Genomic DNA, 21634 nt, shown 5'->3' with positions numbered 1-21634 from the left:
TGGAAGGTGACGAGGATGCTGAGGGCTGGGACAGGCCAGGGGCGTGTTTTCCTCGCACAGCCCGCCTAGCACGGGGTCAGAAAGAACCCTTCCCCAGAGAGCCGGGGCCGTGGACGCCGTCACCCTCCTCTTCAGAGGGTGAGCAAGCAGTCTGACCCTGGTTAGTAGAGTCACCGGGGGTTCAGGGGGCTCAACGGCTGAGCTCATCATCAAAAGGGTTCCAACAGGGTCTATGCTGTGCTTACATGCATGGACGTAGCCATGTGTCGGATATGCCACCAGCCTGCTGGCGGGAGCTGCTATGTCAGTCAAGGGTACTGAGGACAGCAAGCCAGGAATGCCTACGTATTGTATATGCATACACACACACTCACACACTCACACACACACACACACACATTCATTGCATATGTATTCAAAAGAACAATAGACAGGGTGTCCGTAAAGTCATGGTGCACTTTGGACCGGTCATAGGAAAGCAACAAAAGACGAGAGAAATGTGAAATCTGCACCAAATCAAAGGAAAACTCCCCCAGTTTCATACCTATTCAGCGCAGTTTGATGTGGGCTCACGCACAGTTTTTTTAGGGCCCCTTAGGTAGCTGTCCCGTGTAGCCTCTACAGACTCGTCACTGACTGATGGCCTACCAGAACGGGGTTTCTCCACCAAACTGCCGGTTTCCTTCAACTGCTTATCCCACCGAGTCATGTTATTCCTATGTGGTGGCGCTTCGTTATAAATGCGCCGATATTCACGTTGCACTTTGGTTACGGATTTGAATTGAGCGAGCCACAGAACACACTGAACTTTCCTCTGTACCATCCACATCTCGACTGGCATGGCCGTGGGCTGCTCCGCTGTAGACACGCTGTTACGTCATCATCTGCGCATGCGCACATGCTGCCACATCATCCTACAGAAACTGGGAGGGTTTTCCTTTTATTTGGTGCAGATTTTACATTTCTATCATCTTTTGTTGCTTTTTTGTGACCGGATAAAAGTGCACCCCGACTTTACGGACACGCTGTATTACCCTTACACTCGTGCAAATGTCACTGTCGGGCCGACAGTGTCCGCTGATTCTTTCTGTGGCCAGTTCTCCATGACTGACCTCTCTCCACAAAAGTCCAGCTTCAGAGCTGCTCGGACATCAGCCCCTCCAAAACCACTCTTCCCGGTCGAGTGAAGCCCAGGTTTAAGATGCAAGTATCATTTCATAAGTAGTCGTTTTACGCTGGTCCTTTCGAGACGAGTTCCCTGAGGCTCATCGGACCTGGCTCATTTGAAATGCAAACTGACTCTTCAATGCTTTTTATAGAAAAAGCGTGCTTTAATTTCTATTCCCTCTTCGAAATGGCCTACTTTTAAGACTCTTAACGGCTTTGCAAATGCGGTTTCAACCATCATCCTGAGAGCGTCCCATTTTCACGGTACAGGCTGATGCTTGAACAGCAAATGATGTAATAACCTGAAAGGTTTCCTAGTAATCGATGGAAAATGTAAATGGTGGCGGATTTCAGCAAAAGTGCTTTTATGTCGTTTGGAGCAAGAGGCCGGAAAACAATAAACCTTTAAATCCTTTACAGGGATGCCCTCGCTAGAGAGAGGAAAGCAGCCATTAGTTTGAATTTGATACAAAGTATTTAAGCCGGGATTCCATGAATTCTGGGGCCGGGGGTGGGGGGAGGTGGGGAGGACTGGATGGGTTCCATAGGGTTCAGGTGAGAGTATTTCCAAGCGAGAACGAGAGGCAAGGGGGGGTCATAGCCCGTGACTTCTGGGCGATGTGACTTAGTGGGTGGGTAGAAACAGACTCCTAAATATCGTTAATCAGTACATCATTCAGAACTGGCATTCTGGGGCAATACTGTCTTATACATGGTGGGTTTTTTTGGAAGCTGACCTGTATGAAAAATAATATATATCCGTGTGTGGATAAAGATGAGAGAGAGAGGGGGGAACAGAGACAGACAGAGAGAGGGAGATCACTTTCTTTCTACTTGTGATGAATAAGTTAAGTGGCTAACAATTGCGCCCATTCTATTCTGCAAACCACACCCGTTCCCAAAGTAGTAAAACGGCATGCCTCATGGTAGCCTTTGACGGCGACCAAAATGGTGCAGAACAGAAGACGATGGCAGCTGTCCAGCATAAAAGTCAAAGCCACGTTTGCAGAAAGGGGCAAGAAGCCCTCCGTGCGCAGGCGTGAAGGGCTCTAGAAACTACCATCCCTTCTGCGCGGGGGTTGGCGAATCCGGTCCCCGGCGCCCAGGACTTCAGGATTCTAGTCACAGTATTTCCAGTCCGCACAAGGACACCTGTGTCGTTGAACCACACCCACGGGGAAACGCCACACTGCTGGGTTCCCCGCGCGTCACTGGGGGGTGCGCCTCACTGGGGGGAGGGGCCACCCCACGCCTGTTTTCCCAGGATTTAAACCTGTTCCTTCCAGGGCACCCCAGCGGAACCGAATTCGTGCTGGGGAAAGCCACGAAAGGGGTCCTGATTGAAAGCTGTCCCTTCTCCACATGAAACGGACAAAGCGTGACCAGGAAGGGCTTGCTCTGCTCCCGCCCGAGCGCACGCAGCCCGGTTACTATGGCCACCTAACATATCGCGATGTTTGCATATGGCAGCGGTGGATTTTCTTAAGGTTTTATCCTTTTTTTTTTTTTTCCTTTTTGCAGAGGTGACCTCTCTGGTGACAGCGCACAGGAAGCCCGGGGCGGGGGGTGGGGTGGGGGGCGGGCAGTGCCCCCCGCAGGCTCTCACCTTTGTACAGCGTCTTGGGCACCTGGCAGGTGTGCCCGCACCCGTTGGAGCAGCACTTCTTGACCCCGGAGCACTCGCCGTCGCGCTCGCAGCTCTCCACGCAGGCGGCCGCGAAGCCACTGGCTCTCTCGGGGGCGGGGCAGTCTCCCTGCTTGACGGACAGCACGTAGCGCAGGAACTCGCAGCTGGTCAGGCACTCGTAGTTCTTCTTGGGGAACAGGGGCTGAGGGGGAAACAGAGCCGGGTCCGTTCACGACGGCCCACGGCAGGGGTCGGGAACCTACGGCTCGCCAGCCAGATGCGGCTCTTTGGATGGCTGCCTCTGGCTCGCAGACAAATCTTTAATAAAAAGTAATAATAACGTTAAAAATATAAAACGCTCTCATGTATTACAATCCATTCATTTCCTACCGCTCGTGTTCATGGTTGCGGGTGGCTGGAGCCAATCACAGCTATCCTCCAGGACAACACCAAATTTTTATTGGAAAATGCGTCATGTACATGGGTCGTTGTATGGCTCTCACGGAATGACATTTTAAAATATGTGGCATTCGCCTGACCACGCAGTGGCGCAGTGGATAGAGTGTCGGACTGGGATGCAGAGGACCCAGGTTCGAGACCCTGGGCTCGCCGACTTGAGCACGGGCTCATCTGATTTGAGTGAAAGCCCACCAGCTTGAATCCAAGGTCACTGGCTCCAGAAGGGGTTACTTGGTCTGCTGAAGGTCCGCGGTCAAGGCACATATGAGAAAGCAATCAATGAACAACTAAGGTGTCGCAATGCGCAACGAAAAACTAACGATTGATGCTTCTCATCTCTCTCCATTCCTGTCTGTCTGTCCCTGTCTATCCCTCTCTCTGACTCACTCTCTGTCTCTGTAAAATAAAAATAAAATAAAATAAATAAAATGTGGCATTCATGGCTCTCTCAGCCAATAAGGTTCCCAACCTCTGGCCCATGGGGTCCGGTGTCCCAGGCATGGGGCAGGCAGGGCGAAGCTCTTTCTCTGTCAACATGCCCCTCGAATGGTTTGCAAAATAAACATACCTGCTCCCTATTTCCACTAAAGAAGGGACATTCTCTGACAGTTTCCTAAAGAACTATAACTCGCGAGTTATAACTTTACATGCAACAGGTTCCTGTCATTTATATGCACACATTCACAGCTTGTTACATTTCTGTGACTTCATAGGAGTTGTCAGATAACTAAAAGTCATAAAACACGTGTCACACCTGGTAACACCTCCTACCACCTGTGTAACACCTGGCAACACCTGGCAACACCTGTCCGCGGCCCGCCTGCTGCTCTCAGTGGTGACGTCGGGTGGCTCTCTAGCATCTGGGGACAGCTGCCCGCCTGCTGCTCTCAGCGATGACGTCGGGTGGCTCCCTAGCATCTGGGGACACCTGCCCGCCTGCTGCTCTCAGCGATGACGTCGGGTGGCTCTCTAGCATCTGGGGACACCTGCCCGCCTACTGCTCTCAGCGATGACGTCGGGTGGCTCTCTAGCATCTGGGGACAGCTGCCCGCCTACTGCTCTCAGCGGTGAAGTCGGGTGGCTCCCTAGCATCTGGGGACACCTGCCCGCCTACTGCTCTCAGTGATGACGTCGGGTGGCTCCCTAGCATCTGGGGACACCGGCCCGCCTGCTGCTCTCAGTGGTGACGTCGGGTGGCTCCCTAGCATCTGGGGACACCTGCCCGCCTGCTGCTCTCAGCGGTGACGTCGGGTGGCTCTCTAGCATCTGGGGACACCTGCCCGCCTGCTGCTCTCAGCGGTGACGTCGGGTGGCTCCCTAGCATCTGGGGACACCTGCCCGCCTGCTGCTCTCAGCGATGACGTCGGGTGGCTCCCTAGCATCTGGGGACACCTGCCCGCCTGCTGCTCTCAGCGATGACGTCGGGTGGCTCTCTAGCATCTGGGGACACCTGCCCGCCTGCTGCTCTCAGCGATGACGTCGGGTGGCTCTCTAGCATCTGGGGACACCTGCCCGCCTGCTGCTCTCAGTGGTGACGTCGGGTGGCTCCCTAGCATCTGGGGACACCTGCCCGCCTACTGCTCTCAGTGGTGACGTCGGGTGGCTCCCTAGCATCTGGGGACACCTGCCCGCCTGCTGCTCTCAGTGGTGACGTCGGGTGGCTCTCTAGCATCTGGGGACAGCTGCCCGCCTGCTGCTCTCAGTGGTGACGTCGGGTGGCTCTCTAGCATCTGGGGACACCTGCCCGCCTGCTGCTCTCAGTGGTGACGTCGGGTGGCTCTCTAGCATCTGGGGACAGCTGCCCGCCTGCTGCTCTCAGTGGTGACGTCGGGTGGCTCTCTAGCATCTGGGGACACCTGCCTGCCTGCTGCTCTCAGCGATGACGTCGGGTGGCTCTCTAGCATCTGGGGACAGCTGGTAGAACCTGCCCGCAGCCCGCCTACTGCTCTCAGCGATGACGTCGGGTGGCTCTCTAGCATCTGGGGACAGCTGCCCGCCTGCTGCTCTCAGTGATGATGTCGGGTGGCTCTCTAGCATCTGGGGACACCTGCTTGCCTACTGCTCTCAGTGGTGACATCGGGTGGCTCTCTAGCATCTGGGGACACCTGCCCGCCTGCTGCTCTCAGTGGTGACGTCGGGTGGCTCTCTAGCATCTGGGGACACCTGCCCGCCTGCTGCTCTCAGTGGTGACGTCGGGTGGCTCTCTAGCATCTGGGGACACCTGCCCGCCTGCTGCTCTCAGCGATGACGTCGGGTGGCTCTCTAGCATCTGGGGACAGCTGGTAGAACCTGCCCGCAGCCCGCCTACTGCTCTCAGTGGTGACGTCGGGTGGCTCCCTAGCATCTGGGGACACCTGCCCGCGGCCCGCCTACTGCTCTCAGTGGTGACGTCGGGTGGCTCTCTAGCATCTGGGGACAGCTGCCCGCAGCCCGCCTGCTGCTCTCAGTGGTGAAGTCGGGTGGCTCTCTAGCATCTGGGGACAGCTGGTAGAACCTGCCAGCGCACTGCGTACCCCTCCTCTCTGACAATGGAGTAGGTGACCCTCCACTCAGGTAACACCTAGAAACCTGGCAGGAGGCAGGCCCGTGAATGCCTCAGACCCTCATATTCCATCGTAGTAGAGAAAGAATAACTAAAATAAGAAAAAATAAAAACCACACTATTATCAAAGTTCCTGGTTCGGGAGGTGGGGAGAAGAGAAAATAAGAAATGTCACTATCTTTTTTTTTTTTTTTCCAAAATGAGGGTGAATTATAGCTTCTTATTTCTCACGTTGACGTGGACCAGAAATGCCACAGGGAATTCACAACATAAGGATGTCGGTGAGGACAGAGCGCGGTGACCCCGGGGAACCCCAATTCCAGTGCAAACCGTCCTCCTGTGCCTCTCCCCACTCTTTCTCCAAACCATGCTGAACTCACATCACACGGGGAGGAAGGCAGTCACTGACATGTGGTGTATATTTCACCACAAATTTCTTTCCAAATTATGCAAGAGTAAGAAATGTCTATATTCCACACTGACGTGTGCAGCATCAAACAGTGCTGACAGCCGCCACAGTCCTTGTGATCACGGGGAAGTGAACGTGCATCACGGCTTCAAGGCCCAAAGACAAGTAAGCCCCAGAGAAGGACTTTGCACTCTTAGATTCAAAGAGGAAAACGATATAGAAAAGCTACCTAGAGAAACTGTAATCCCAAGGTTTGGATTAGAATGGTGGATGGATGTCAACTAGAATGGGTTATTAACAATCATGTACAAGATTTGAAAGTCGTGCAGTTAAAACAGCGTCTCCAACCCTGGCCGGTTGGCTCAGTGGTAGAGCATCGGCCTGGCGTGCAGAAGTCCCGGGTTCGATTCCCGGCCAGGGCACACAGGAGAAGCGCCCATCTGCTTCTCCACCCCTCCCCCTCTCATTCCTCTCTGTCTATCTCTTCCCCTCCTGCGGCCATGGCTCCATTGGAGCAAAAGATGGCCCGGGTGCTGGAGATGGCTCCTTCGCCTCTGCCTCAGGCGCTAGAGTAGCTCTGGTCGCGGCAGAGCAATGCCCCGGAGGGGCAGAGCATCGCCCCCTGGTGGGCGTGCCGGGTGGATCCCGGTCGGGCGCATGCGGGAGTCTGACTGCCTCCCCATTCTCAGCTTTGGAAAAATACAAAAAAAAAAAACCCAAAAACAAAAAAACAAAAAAAACAGCATCTCTGCTTCAGAACCTTCCAGGTAACACGTAAGAAGAAACTCCGTGGTTTCAGTCTTGGATTAACGCAAATTCCTAGCTACCTAATTAAAAAGAAAAAAAAAACCAAAAACTTTCATAGCCATTGAAAACACCGTCATTTCCGAAGGCGTTCCTCTCTCTTGCTCAATGGCACGCACGGTTCGTGTTTGTTAGTTTTGGAAGTTCTAAATTCAGGTCCAAACCTAAGTCAGCAATCAGAGCGGTCTGAGCCAGTTACGGAGTGTTTCCTGGCCTTTCTCTTTTCGACAAATTCTGTGCATTTTGGGTAGCGAAAGAAAAGACTCGGTTTCCAAAACTGTTGGCCCCGGACACGCGGCTGAGATTTCCAAGTAAATTATTTTATCCGCTCTGGCTTGCTGACTTGGAAGGCTCCGTGATGTAGTTTGCAACAGGGAGTGATTCCAACGGCTCAGTTGACAACTTCTTCTCAGAAGACAGGCCATGTGTGAGTCCAGCACCAGCTAACTTTACAGGCTCTCTGTTCGTGTTATTCTAATGACATCTGTATACATCGAGCCCTGCACTCTGGAACTGAGAGGCAGAGAAGGTCTCTCCCCATCTTAGTAACTCACTTACCAAGCTCCTGGGGGCCGACTTAAAAACAAACACACACCCGGAAACTGGCTCAGAAAGATCTGCAACATTTGTTGCAGAAGAAATAGTTTTTCCAGGAGCGCAGAAGAACGATGGTCCTTAGCACCATAATTTACATCTCCCAGTCGATCGGAGAGTTGTTCTGTGTGTTTGTTTATCCAACACTTTTCTTTTGGGACATGGATTCAAAAATGTGATTTTGGCCCTGGCCGGTTGGCTCAGTGGTAGAGCGTCGGCCTGGTGTGTGGAAGTCCCAGGTTCGATTCCCGGCCAGGGCACACAGGAGAAGCGCCCATCTGCTTCTCCATCCCTCCCCTTCTCCTTCCTCTCTGTCTCTCACTTCCCCTCCCGCAGCCAAGGTTCCATTGGAGCAAAGATGGCCCGGGCGCTGGGGATGGCTCCTTGGCCTCTGCCCCAGGCGCTAGAGTGGCTCTGGTCGCGGCAGAGCGGCGCCCCGGAGGGGCAGAGCATCGCCCCCTGGTGGGCAGAGCGTCGCCCCCTGGTGGGCGTACCGGGTGGATCCCGGTCAGGCGCATGTGGGAGTCTGTCTGACTGTCTCTCCCCGTTTCCAGCTTCAGAAAAATACAAAAACAAAACAAAACAAAACAAAAAAACATTATGAACAGCACATGAGCTGTGCACACACCCCGCCATGTGGAGCTGACCCAGGAGAGGTATTCAGGAAGAGCAGTCTGATTGCTGTCTCCTTTGCCCCCTACGGCTACGAGTTTACTGTCTGACATTCCTAAACTGCTCTGTTGTTCTGAGAAAATGTTATGCGATCCAACGACAGAGAATTGGCTCCGATTCGTCCGCGTTGCAACTCCGCACAAGCTTCCAACCTGCTGTTGCCACGTCCAACACTAAAATCGGCACAGAGCGAACTAGACCCTGTTGGAATTTATAAGAAAATAAAATCATCTACGCTTTTCGGCTCAGCGCCGTCATCTCACAGAGAGGAGTGCTCCTTAGCCGTCCCGTTGTTTGTCTCTCCTGAAGGCCAATTCCGATGCTTCCTACAATTATCTCGGGCAATTACCCCGAGTTAGGTTGAAGAAATCTGAGCGGTGTGCGTGTAATTGGACAGCATATGGTCTCTGCACACAGGTCTCTCCCGGTGCCTCTAATCACAGCTCAGCGAGCATTCACCAGTTCACTGGAAGAAGGAGAAGGACCAAGAGGCATGCAGGTCACAGAAAGTGAGGCGTGAATAGTGATTCTCTAGACACAAAGAAACATTGTAAAGCGGCCCCCTGGTAGCCCGTTGGAAACGCTGTGAGTGCAAGGTCAACTGGGCGTCCGAAAACAAACCTGGGACCAGGAAGCCTGTACTCTTTCCTGTGACAGTGCAAGGTCACTGCAGTACAAGGTCATGCATTACTCGTAGATGTCTCAAGGAGGATGTGAACCGTGTTGGGAAAGGTAGGAGCTACTGAAATCATTATGGAGTGTAATCCACATCCACCTTGTGCAAACAGACAGGTGCACAGCAACACCGGTGTGTGTGCAGAGTGTTAACTTTCTTGTTTATATCATCACATCCAGCCGGCTGAGGCAAATTATTAGTTATAAAATTAGTGTAACTACCATTCCATTAGAAAACTATTCAGAGGAGAGAGCATCAGCCTGGGACACTGAGGACCCAGGTTTGAAACCCTGCGGTCACTGGCTTGAGTGCAGGTTCATTGGCTTGAGCACAGGGTTGCTGGTTTGGGCGTGGCATCACTGACGTGACCCCTATGGTCGCTGGCTTGAGCCAAGGTCGCGGGCTTGAAGCCCAAAGTTGCTGGCTTGAGCCCAAGGTCGTTGGATTGACCAAGGGGGTCACTCGCTCGGCTGAAGACCCCTCCACTCCAGTCAAGGCACAGACAAGAAAGCAATCAATGAACAGCTAAGGTGCTGCAACTATGAGTTGATGCTTCTCATCTCTCTCCCTTCCTCTCTGTATGTCTGTCTTCCTCTCTCTCTAAAAATAATAATAACAGCAATAATAATAATTTTAGAAAAACCAGCAGAAGGTAGAAGGAAGGACTGGTGGAAGAAACACGTGAATGAGACTTTGAACTTAATTTTAGGACCTCAGTCAATAATAAAACAAATAAGGGATTTTAAAAAATAATTATTTCAACCTCATCATATTTTTCAAAACATTATTTCCCTGTAAAATTTGGGTGTTTCTTTCTCGTCTGTGACATTCACATCAGGTTAAGCTTTTTTTTTTTTTTTTTTTGTATTTTTCTGAAGCTGGAAACGGGGAGAGACAGTCAGACAGACTCCCGCATGCGCCCGCCCGACCGGGATCCACCCGGCACGCCCACCAGGGGCGACGCTCTGCCCATCTGGGGCATCGCTCTGCCGGGACCAGAGCCACTCTAGCACCTGGGGCAGAGGCCAAGGAGCCATCCCCAGCGCCCGGGCCATCTTTGCTCCAATGGAGCCTTGGCTGCGGGAGGGGAAGAGAGAGACAGAGAGGAAGGGGGGGGGGTGGAGAAGCAAATGTGCACTTCTCCTATGTGCCCTGGCCGGGAATCGAACCCGGGTCCCCCGCACGCCAGGCCGACGCTCTACCGCTGAGCCAACCGGCCAGGGCCCAGGTTAAGCTTTAAGCGTGACTGAAACCCAGGTTGTATAGCCCGATTGTCTGCCCCTTGGTCCCATATCAGGGCCCCCCAGGACATCGCCCAGTTCAGTCATTTGCTACGAGGACTCCCAGCACGGAACAGACAGCCGTACGCGTGTCTGTGACTTCCTACGGCGAAAAGGTGGGAGGGAACATCAGAGGGACACGGGGGGGTGGGTGGGATGTCCAAGGCAAAGCAGGTGCAGCTTGCTCCAAGAGCCGTCTCCTGGTGCGGCCAGCACCCGCACTGAGCTCCTGCAGCCGTGAGACGTGAGAACCCTTGTGACACACGGCCACCCAGAGGAGTTCAGGAGGGACGCAGCGGCCGTGTTCTCCCTGGGGGGGCTGCTCGCATCAGCACCTCCTGCCTCCCACGTCCCACACCGCCAGACTCCCAGAAAGAAGACAGGTGTTCACCGTGAACTGCCCCGGAAGAACCGCAAGCCCTCCGATCGGTTAGGGGATGCGGGGACCCTCCTGGAATCTAAGCTCCCTGACGCCAGCCAGGGGGCCAGGCCTGGGCGTGGAATTTCTAAGGGGAGCAGCTTCAGGTGGGCCGTGGTAGCCCTCACGCACAGGTAGCCGTGCCTGTTCTGGACCCAGAACTTGAGGTAATGGTTTGCTTTCACACTCCTGAGCTGCTTGTTCAACTATTTGTTTTTTTTAATGAAGTGAGAGGCAGGGAAGCAGAGAGACAGACTCCCACATGTGACCTGACCGGGATCCACCCGGCATGCCCACCAGGGGGCAATGCTCTGCCCATCTGGGGCGTTGCTCTGCTGCAACTGGAGCCACTCTAGCACCTGACACGGAGGCCATGGAGCCAGCCTTAGCATCCGGGGCCAACTTGATCCAATGGAGCCATGGCTGCGGGAGGGGAAGAGAGAGACAGAGAGGAAGGAGAGGGGGAAGGGTGGAGAAGCAGATGGGCGCTTCTCCTGTGTGCCCTGGCCAGGAATCGAACCTGGGACTTCCACATGCTGGGCCAACGTTCTATGACTGAGCAACTGGCCAGGGCCTAATTTACTTAATTTTTTTTTTGATGTGCATGTTTCATCCTTATAAAAAATAATAATAAAAGCGCTATGCTGTTTTTCTTTTAATCCTCAGTTTTATCTTTCAAAGAAAGCATCTAAATCCTAAGTCTGCCTGAAGTAGGAAAAAGCATTCTCAATTCAGATGTTTCTAACTCAGGCCTGAGAAATGCAATTATAATGTGTTTGGAAATTCAGCAACACATGCTAATTTTTTTTTTTAATTTTTTTTTTTAGATTTTATTTATTCATTATAGAGAGGAGAGAGAGAGAGAGAGAAGGGGGGAGGAGCAGGAAGCATCAACTCCCATATGCGCCTTGACCAGGCAAGCCCAGGGTTTTGAACCGGCAACCTCAGTGTTTCCAGGTTAACGCTTTATCCACTGTGCCACCACAGGTCAGGCATCACACATGCTAATTTATTAGGCGTGATTACAGTTACTCTGGTTCCCCGGGCGAAGTGTAGACCCTGGCTGTAAGAATATAAGAAATAGGAGAAAGTCAGAAACATAACTATCAGGAAGTCACTTTGCTTGCTAGGAGGACACATGTCTTTTGTTAAATTTGTCACCTTCACCTCCGCTTATCTCAGCTTTTCTGTTTCTTCTGAAAGCAAACGTATCGCCTCGTTTGGGGGCCTCTAAGGTCAGGGTCTCCGCTGGGAGCAACCGTCACTTGTCAGAGCCATTTCCACCCTTTTTTTTTTTTTTATTCATTTTAGAGAGGAGAGAGAGTTAGAGTGAGAGAGAGAGAGAGAGAAAGAGAGAAAGAAAGGAGGGAGAAGCAGGAAGCATCAACTCCCATATGTGCCTTGACCAGGCAAGCCCAGGGTTTTGAACCGGTGACCTCAGCATTCCAGGTCAACGCTTTATCCACTGCGCCACCACAGGTTAGGCCCTTTTTTTTTATTTTTTATTTTTTTATTTTTCTGAAGCTGGAAATGGGGAGAGACAGACAGATTCCCGCATGCGCCTGACTGGGATCCACCCGGCACGCCCACCAGGGGCGACGCTCTGCCCACCAGGGGGCGATGCTCTGCCCCTCCGGGGCGTCGCTCTGCCGTGACCAGAGCCACTCTAGCGCCTGGGGCAGAGGCCAAGGAGCCATCCCCAGCGTCCCGGCCATCTTTGCTCCAATGGAGCCTTGGCTGCGGGAGGGGAAGAGAGAGACAGAGAGGAAGGAGGGGGGGGGTGGAGGAGCAAATGGGAGCTTCTCCTATGTGCCCTGGCCGGGAATCGAACCAGGGTCCCCACCCTTTTATTTTCAGTCATTACCAGCCATTGTATATTTTATCTCTATCAGAAAAGCAATCCCAAGCACTTCACAGAGTTAGTAGCCAACGCAATGAGAGCACGTGGTGGGGAAACCCCAGTGAAAGAGGGGTGCTACGTGAGGGGTGATCGCTGTTCCCGTAGGACTGACCTCTTTTCTGCTGGACTTGCAGTTGTGTGCCCGCTCCCAGTCAACCAGGGTCTGCGTTTTGGCAACCACACCACCTGACCCGTGCGTACAACAGCCCACACAGAGCTGTCTGGGGTCATCCCGGGAGCCAGCGTTGTCCTCTGCAGAAGCGTGAGTCTCCCCATGGCTGCACTGAAATCCATTCATCCTTGGGGATCTGGGCTTTTCACCCAGAGTACCTCCAATTTCATTCACACTCCCGGGCAAGAGCCATGGCGCTCTTAGCACACAAGCGTGTTCAAGTCTTCCCAACGTAAAAGGACGCAAAAATCGCTTCCTCACAGCCAAAGCCCTACTGACATAGCCCTTCTCTGCCTTCGTCCGCACGCGGGCGATCAGGCAAGGAACATGAACTTTCTAGAAAGACCTGGGTGTATCTGATTGCTCCCTTACATTTTGTGTATGATCTCCGACTCCTCCATACAAACCCTTTGACCCAGGGATCAGCTCACCTCCTGAGTACAAGGTTCACGGGACCCTCTAAGTCCAGACCTTGCTGACCTATCACAGAATTCCAACGTGGGGACCCTGCCCTCGTCTTCATGAGAAACATGGCTAACAATCCCCTCATGTGTGTTATCTTCAGACACTGGTCAAGTAACTTACAGACGTGTTTTCTTTTTATATATATTGTTTTACCCAAATTTGATGGTTTTGCAATGTCCATAATACAGTGTGTCCGTAAAGTCACGGTGCACTTTTGACCGGGCACAGGAGAGCAACAAAAGACAATAGAAATGTGAAATCTGCACCAAATAAAAGGAAAACTCCCCCAGTTTCATACCTATTCAGTGCAGTTCAATGTGGGCTCACGCACAGACTTTTTAGGGCTCCTTAGGTAGCTATCCCGTATAGCCTCTACAGACTCGTCACTGACTGATGGATAACCTACCAGAACGGGGTTTCTCCACCAAACTGCCCGTTTTCTCCAACTGCTTATCCCACCGAGTCATGTTATTCCTATGTGGTGGCGCTTTGTTATAAATGCGCCAATATTCACATTGCACTTTGGTCACGGATTCTAATTTAGCGAGCCACAGAACACACTGAACTTTCCTCTGTACCGTCCCACATCTCAACTGGCTTGGCCGTGGGCTGCTCCGCTGTATACACGTTGTGACGTCATCATCTGCACATGCGCACATGCTGCCACACCATCCCACAGAAACTGGGAGGGTTTTCCTTTGATTTGGTGCAGATTTCACATTTCTATCATCTTTTCTTGCTTTCCTGTGACCTGTCAAAAGTGCACCATGACTTTACGGACACACTGTATATCCACAAACTCTTTTCAGAGAAGACAGGTCTTTTAATCATTCCGTTTCAGCCTCTTATAAATTTTCAAAACTCATCAGTTTTTCTTCTGTTGAGTCCCGTATCATACCATGCTCTGTAATGTCATATAAAAACTCAATGAAAATTGAGCCTCACTATTTAAAAAAAAAAAGGAAAGATAAGGTAAGTTCCATAGAGAACAGGTTCTAACTGGTCAATAAATTACCGCACAACCTTAAAAAGTCAGTTTATATTCTTGATATGTTCAGGAACTACATTCTCCGAAACTATAAAATTTGATGTAATGATATAAAATTTGCTATAACGGGAATCATTTCCTCTCAAAGATGACTGGTAAGGGAAATGTAACAATTATAAAAATTCACAGGCATTCCTTGAAACGTTTCGATTCCGTTACGCCCAGTAAATCCCGATTTGAAAAGAATCCATGCAGGGAGCCTGCCTTCCGCACCGCGGCCCGAGGGTCACTTTTCAGCAAGGCCGAGCTCATGGTCACGGTCATACGGACCTTGTGTGCGGTGGGGAATAAATAACGCCATGACTCATTGCGTGATGTCTGTCTCCGTGAGTGACCAGCCCTGGAGCCTGGAGTGAGCCCCACTGAGTCACACCCAGGGGCAGTTCCCTCCGTGTGTGTGTGTCTGTGTGTGTGTCTGTGTGTCTGACTGTGTGTGTCTGTGTTCTGTGTGTGTGTCTGTGTGTGTGTCTGTGAGTGTGTCTGTGTGTGTCTGTGTGTGTGTCTATGTGTCTCTGTGTGTCTGTGTGTGTGTCTGTGTGTGTGTCTGTGTGTCTGACTGTGTGTGTCTGTGTGTGTGTCTGTGTATGTCTATGTGTGTCTGTGTGTGTGTCTGTGAGTGTGTCTGTGTGTGTCTGTGTGTGTCTGTGTGTGTGTCTGTGTGTCTGTGTGTGTCTGTGTGTGTGTCTGTGTGTCTGACTGTGTGTGTCTGTGTTCTGTGTGTGTGTCTGTGTGTGTATCTGTGTGTGTGTCTGTGTGTGTCTGTGTGTGTCTGTGTGTCTGTGTGTGTGTCTGTGTGTGTGTCTGTGTGTCTGACTGTGTGTGTCTGTGTTCTGTGTGTGTGTCTGTGTGTGTATCTGTGTGTGTGTCTATGTGTGTGTCTGTGTGTCTGACTGTGTGTGTCTGTGTGTCTGTGTGTGTGTCTGTGTGTGTGTCTGTGTGTCTGACTGTGTGTGTCTGTGTGTCTGACTGTGTGTGTCTGTGTTCTGTGTGTGTGTCTGTGTGTGTGTCTGTGAGTGTGTCTGTGTGTGTCTGTGTGTGTGTCTATGTGTCTCTGTGTGTCTGTGTGTGTGTCTGTGTGTGTGTCTGTGTGTCTGACTGTGTGTGTCTGTGTGTGTGTCTGTGTGTGTCTGTGTATGTCTATGTGTGTCTGTGTGTGTGTCTGTGAGTGTGTCTGTGTGTGTCTGTGTGTGTCTGTGTGTGTGTCTGTGTGTCTGTGTGTGTCTGTGTGTGTGTCTGTGTGTCTGGCTGTGTGTGTCTGTGTTCTGTGTGTGTGTCTGTGTGTGTATCTGTGTGTGTGTCTGTGTGTGTCTGTGTGTGTCTGTGTGTCTGTGTGTGTGTCTGTGTGTGTGTCTGTGTGTCTGACTGTGTGTGTCTGTGTTCTGTGTGTGTGTCTGTGTGTGTATCTGTGTGTGTGTCTATGTGTGTGTCTGTGTGTCTGACTGTGTGTGTCTGTGTGTCTGTGTGTGTGTCTGTGTGTGTGTCTGTGTGTCTGACTGTGTGTGTCTGTGTTCTGTGTGTGTGTCTGTGTGTGTGTCTGTGAGTGTGTCTGTGTGTGTCTGTGTGTGTGTCTATGTGTCTCTGTGTGTCTGTGTGTGTGTCTGTGTGTGTGTCTGTGTGTCTGACTGTGTGTGTCTGTGTGTCTGACTGTGTGTGTCTGTGTTCTGTGTGTGTGTCTGTGTGTGTGTCTGTGTGTGTATCTGTGTGTCTGTGTGTGTCTAAGTGTGTCTCTGTGTGTGTGTCTCTGTGTGTCTGTGTGTGTGTCTATGTGCGTCTGTGTGTGTCTCCGTGTGGTGTGTGTCTGTGTCTGTGTGTGTGTCTGTGTGTGTGTCTATGTGTGTATCTGTGTGTGTGTCTGTGTGTGTCTAAGTGTGTCTCTGTGTGTGTGTCTCTGTGTGTCTGTGTGTGTGTCTATGTGTGTCTGTGTGTGTCTGTGTGTGTGTGTCTGTGTGCGTCTGTGTGTGTCTGTGTGTGTGTCTGTGTGTCTATGTATCTGTGTGTGTGTCTGTGTGTGTCTATGTGTGTCTGTGTGTGTCTGTGTGTGTGTCTGTGTATGTCTATGTTTGTCTGTGTGTGTGTCTGTGTGTGTGTCTGTGTGTGTCTGTGTGTCTATGTGTGTCTGTGTGTGTGTCTATGTATCTGTGTGTGTCTGTGTGTGTCTCTGTGTGTCTGTGTGTGTGTCTATGTGTGTCTGTGTGTGTCTGTGTGTGTGTCTGTGTATGTCTATGTTTGTCTGTGTGTGTCTCTGTGTATGTGTCTGTGTGTGTGTCTGTGTGTGTGTGTCTGTGTGTGTGTCTATGTGTGTCTATGTGTGTCTGTCTGTGTGTGTTTGTTGGAAGTGAGGAGTGACTTGCTTCTCGCCAGTAGAATTTGCAAGGGGAAGTCTCTCCCGAGATGACGCTGTAATATAAGACTTGTCCTCAGCCTCCTGGGGGTCAAGGTCCTCCTGCTGGCCTTGGACAGGTACAGAGCCATGTTGGGAGCAGCACATGAAGGGTCCACCTGCCCGGGGCCAGCGGGCAGCTCCTAGGGGCTCACAGTGGACCCCGGCCAGCAGCCACCAAGAACACGGGGCCTCGGTCCTACAACCCAAGGAAATGGTTTCTGCCGCCAACTGGAATGAGCCCAGAGGCAAGACTCTCCTGCCCTCCGGACCCCAGAGAGAAGGCCGCCCAGCGAACACCGTGAGTACAACACTGATATACCCTGAGGCCAGAAGTCCCGACCCATAGGAACGGTGAGCCAGCAAATGTGGGCACTTTGAAGCCGCTATGTTTGGGGATAACCTGGTATGCAGAAAGAGAAAACCAGCATTAGGGCACTTGCAGTTTCACGCCAGGGAAGCCCATGGGGCTAGAAAGCTTGGATTGGGTCAAACCACTTTGAAACAGCGGATGGGTAACAGGCTGGCTGCCTCAGGGCACGGCAGCAAGTGTGATTGATGCTAATCTGCGTCATCCCCGCCATCTGGGCCAGGGCCGGGCCCGGGAGATATATGAGATTCTTCTGTGTCTGGCTTCGCAGAGACTCCTTCGCGGGGCTGGGAGCATCAGCAGCGGCTCACCTTTAAACACGGCCAGTCCTACGCGGGACGTCCCTGTGACAGGGTTGGCTGGACACCACATTCCGGCCAGACCACAGAGAGAGGCGCAGAGGCGTGCCCGGAGCAGATAAAACTGAGGGAGGAGCCCTGGCCGGTTGGCTCAGTGGTGGAGTGTCGGCCTGGCGTGCAGAGGTCCCGGGTTCGATTCCCGGCCAGGGCACACAGGAGAAGCGCCCATCTGCCTCTCCACCCCTCCCCCTCTCCTTCCTCTCTGTCTCTCTCTTCCCCTCCCACAGCCGAGGCTCCATTGGAGCAAAGATGGCCCGGGCGCTGGGGATGGCTCCTTGGCCTCTGCCCCAGGCGCTAGAGTGGCTCTGGTCACGGCAGAGCGACACCCCAGAGGGGCAGAGCATCGCCCCCTGGTGGGCAGAGCGTCACCCCCTGGTGGGCGTGCCAGGTGGATCCCGGTCGGGCGCATGCGGGAGTCTGTCTGACTGTCTCTCCCCGTTTCCAGCTTCAGAAAAATACCAAAAAAAAAAACAAAAAAAACTGAGGGAGCCAGGTCACACCCTGACTGTGTTAGTGACAGTGACACACTGTCATGTTTCCAAAGCCACGCCAAACACTTTCTGGGGCGGCCACGCAACGCTGCGTCCCCCGGCCACATTCTGGGTGACGTCCGGCCACCGTAGCCCTTGGTCTCAGAGGAAACATGGTGGAAACCGCTTGGCCGGGTATCTCTACCCGGAGTCGGCGAGCCATGTGACTTGGCGAGCCCCCGTTTCCCAGGCCTCCCGGCCACACCGTCCACCTCTGGGGGCCGCCTCTGCTCCTTGCCTGCCTCCTTGTCCACCAGGAAGGAAGGGCCAACGGCATCGTGACCGTGGAGGTGTCTGACACAACATGACATGGATGACGCTGGTACGCCGAGCCCACAGTCAGGCTCTCAGAGTGGCATCTGCTGCTTCCCGGGCGGACGCGGGCCACAGGCTCTCAGAGGGACAGCCAGACCACTATGTCTGTGTGCAGGGGCTAGGCAGGGTCCCCACCCTGGGAGGGTCCCCGCCCAGCCCCCGCTCCCAGGCCTGGGAGGGCCCCCGCCCAGCTCCTGCCCAGCCCCCACTCCCCTGCAGAGAGGCCCCCTAACTGCACTTCATTCTTAAACGCAGGGCACACCCGTCCCCTGACTCTCAGGGCGGTGTCTTTGATGGCCACCATGGGCTCGTTCAGAGAGCCGTCGTAGCCTTCGCGATCCTCCCTCCTCGGAGAGGCCAGCGTGCAGGCCAGTGGGCAGCAGCCCCCTGCGTGCCCCTCAGCAGGGGCTCGGCGGCCGGCCCTGGGTCCCCGGTTCGCCCCGGGAGATAGCAGGAACGCAGCTGTCTGCTCAACACGATGGATGCTTTCAGACAGAGGTCGTGCAGGACAAGACCACCCTTTCGTGTCTAACTGGGAACACGGGGGAAGTCAGGTGTCCCCCCCCAAAAAAAAAAACCACACAGTTAACTTCTGCCCTGAAGATGAAAACGTGTGAGAAACCGTGCCACGTGGGTAATGTCACCCAAATGGCACGAAAACGTCACCTTCTTGCAGAGAATCACCCACGGAACAGGGGGTCGCAATAGTTCCCACCTCCAGAGAGTTTCTAGACATCTCCAAGCATAGGTAATGCATTTCTCTTTTTTGTTTGATTAGACAATAACGGAAGCAGCGGATGAGTAGGTTTTAAGCAGGTTTGATCCTTTTCTTTTCCATGTGTATTTACACACACACACACACACACACACAGAGTGAGGACACTGAACGCCCCAGCTGTGGAATACAAGCACACCCCCCTGACAAGCTCAGGGTCAGACAGAGGCCGAGTGGCTGGTGCCTCCCCCACCCCACCCCCCACGGGACACCTCGCTGCCTTACCTCGCAGAAGCTCTGACACCGCTCCCTCTGTGGGTCCCAGGGCGCCTTGCAGGGTTCCAGGCACTGGGAGGGGACAATAAAAAATAAACCATCACAGTCAGACACAAAGCCAAGACGACAGAAGTCCCCTGTGGCCCGTACTGTGCCGTGCTCACCTCTCCCACTGAGGAGGGTCGGGGGTCATTTTAACTACAGTGTGAGTCTGAGCAGGAACATTATGGCAAAACCCCCGACACACACACACAAATGTACATTTCAACACAATGCAATAGGAAGAGTTGCACGTGTTGAAAAACAGCAGTTCAACGGTTCACGCTCAGGCAGGACATTTCAGATAAGAAACAGTTTTTATTCAATAAGAAAGACTATTGAAAGGTTGTCATTATAGACACCTTTTTCTTTCCCCATAAACTAACACTAAGTTGCTTTTCTGTGGGCAACAGAGAGCTATTATTTGTATACTCTCCTGGAAGTGATGGAGTGAAGTTACAATGTATAAATACACACACACATTGTCCACGACTTACCAACAGAGAGCTATTATTTGTACACTTTTCTGGAAGTGATGGAGTGAAGTTACAATGTATAGATACACACACACATACACTCACACACTCACATTGTCTTATGTCTTTAGCTCAGTGAATCCAACAGCATGAATATTCATCCAGCTTAACCATTCCCATAAAATATATTGAACAAACCTGACAGGAGTTTCAGACTAGAGAATAAAGCTTGAAAAAATATATATATATATTTTATATATATATATGCATTACTATTTGCATTTTAATGAACCAAAGATCATAGCTAAGATCCATTTTTCAATAACAATTCTACTAACAAATCATATTGTTAAACAAAGTGTACATAGGTGTGTGGTTTATTTCTATATATGTACATAGTAATGGTTTATTTCTATATATAGTACTGTATATAATATTATATAGAGAGAACTATATAAATGAAATATATAGTAATAAATAGCCGACAGCAGGTAGGCCTCATAGTTGAAATGGAAATGTTATATTATAGTCATAGTAATGGAGATTTGGTTCTCAACATTATATTCTAATACAAGGTTTTTCTGGTAAAAAATTAATAGTGACGTGTAGTTAAACATGAGTCATCTAAATATTGGCACAGCCCTGGCCCCTGTAACCTCAGGATTGTCTAATCTACATGCTTTTTATTTCACTGCTGATAAATTTTCCCATTAGGACCAAATACCCAGTTACATTTCAGACGTGTATAGTGTGGGGTTCAGGATAGATACTGATAGTCCATTTTCGGTCGACTATCTAATGACCCCCGTTTTAAGATAGAGATGTAGTTTTAACAATAAACCGGAAAATCTGGGGTGAATTTTTTTTTTTTTTTGTATTTTTCTGAAGTTGGAAACGGGGAGGCAGTCAGACAGACTCCCGCATGCGCCCAACTGGGATCCACCCGGCATGCCCACCAGGGGGCGATGCTCTGCCCATCTGGGGCATTGCTCTGTTGCAACCAGAGCCATTCTAGTGCCTGAGGCAGAGGCCATGGAGCCATCCTCAGCGCCCAGGCCAACTTTGCTCCAGTGGAGCCTTGGCTGCGGGAGGGGAGGAGAGAGACAGAGAGGTAGGAGAGAGGGAGGGGTGGAGAAGCAGATGGGCGCGTCTCCTGTGTGCCCTGGCTGGGAATCGAACCCGGGACACCTGCACACCAGGCCAACGCTCTACCATCTAGGGTGAAATTTGATTTTTAAATATCCATTGCCACTTTTTCCAATTTAAATAATACACACACACACACACACACACACACACACATATATATATAAATATGTACACACACAAACCAGTGTTCATGAATCAGCTGTCCACCCAGGGTAGGAATGCTGCTCAAAGTGCGTGGGGTCAAAGCCAACAATGTGAGCATCCTCTCCGCGTTCCTTAAAGAGCACTTTTGTTTCCTAAAGATATACAAATGTGTTGTCTTCAGAACTCCCCTTTAAGACATTAGGACGCTGGCTTCCAGCCAGCAAGGTTCCGTGGTCACCGAATAAGGTGCCTGACTTGCTCCCTTCTCAGGATCTTTTGAAGTTGCACCCAGGGACACTCTTCAAAGTCACCCTGAGATTCTGTTCAGGCGAGGCGTGACCGACGACATCAGCAGGACCACGCCACAAGATCTGGGGTGACTGACGAACACAGGTTCTATACGTCTAAGGCAGCGGTTCTCAACCTGTGGGTCCCGACCCTGGCGGGGGTCGAACGACCAAAACACAGGGGTCGCCTAAAGCCATCAGACCCCTGTGTTTTGGTCGTTCGACCCCCGCAGGGGTCGCGACCCACAGGTTGAGAACCGCCGGTCTAAGGTATATCTGTCATTCCCGTCCAGACACAGCCAATAAGCATTTATTCCATATTTGAAATACACACACACACACACAGCTAACACTGTCTCAA

General features: G+C 51.8%; 1 protein-coding gene across 1 annotated transcript in view; it reads right to left on the bottom strand.

The window, feature by feature from the left end:
• The window catches only part of ANOS1 (anosmin 1), a 169420-nt gene that overhangs the window by 47238 nt on the left and 100548 nt on the right, over window positions 1-21634 (bottom strand). The window contains exons 3-4 of the mRNA XM_066250266.1: window positions 19188-19250; window positions 2774-2996 (exon numbers count right to left, since the gene is read on the bottom strand). Of these exons, the coding sequence (XP_066106363.1) occupies window positions 2774-2996; window positions 19188-19250 (286 nt within the window). The remainder of the gene's footprint in view (window positions 1-2773; window positions 2997-19187; window positions 19251-21634) is intronic.

Source organism: Saccopteryx bilineata, chromosome X (genome assembly GCF_036850765.1).
Source record: "Saccopteryx bilineata isolate mSacBil1 chromosome X, mSacBil1_pri_phased_curated, whole genome shotgun sequence".
NCBI classification, from domain to species: domain Eukaryota; kingdom Metazoa; phylum Chordata; class Mammalia; order Chiroptera; family Emballonuridae; genus Saccopteryx; species Saccopteryx bilineata.
This window is presented reverse-complemented; position numbering and strand designations above follow the sequence as displayed.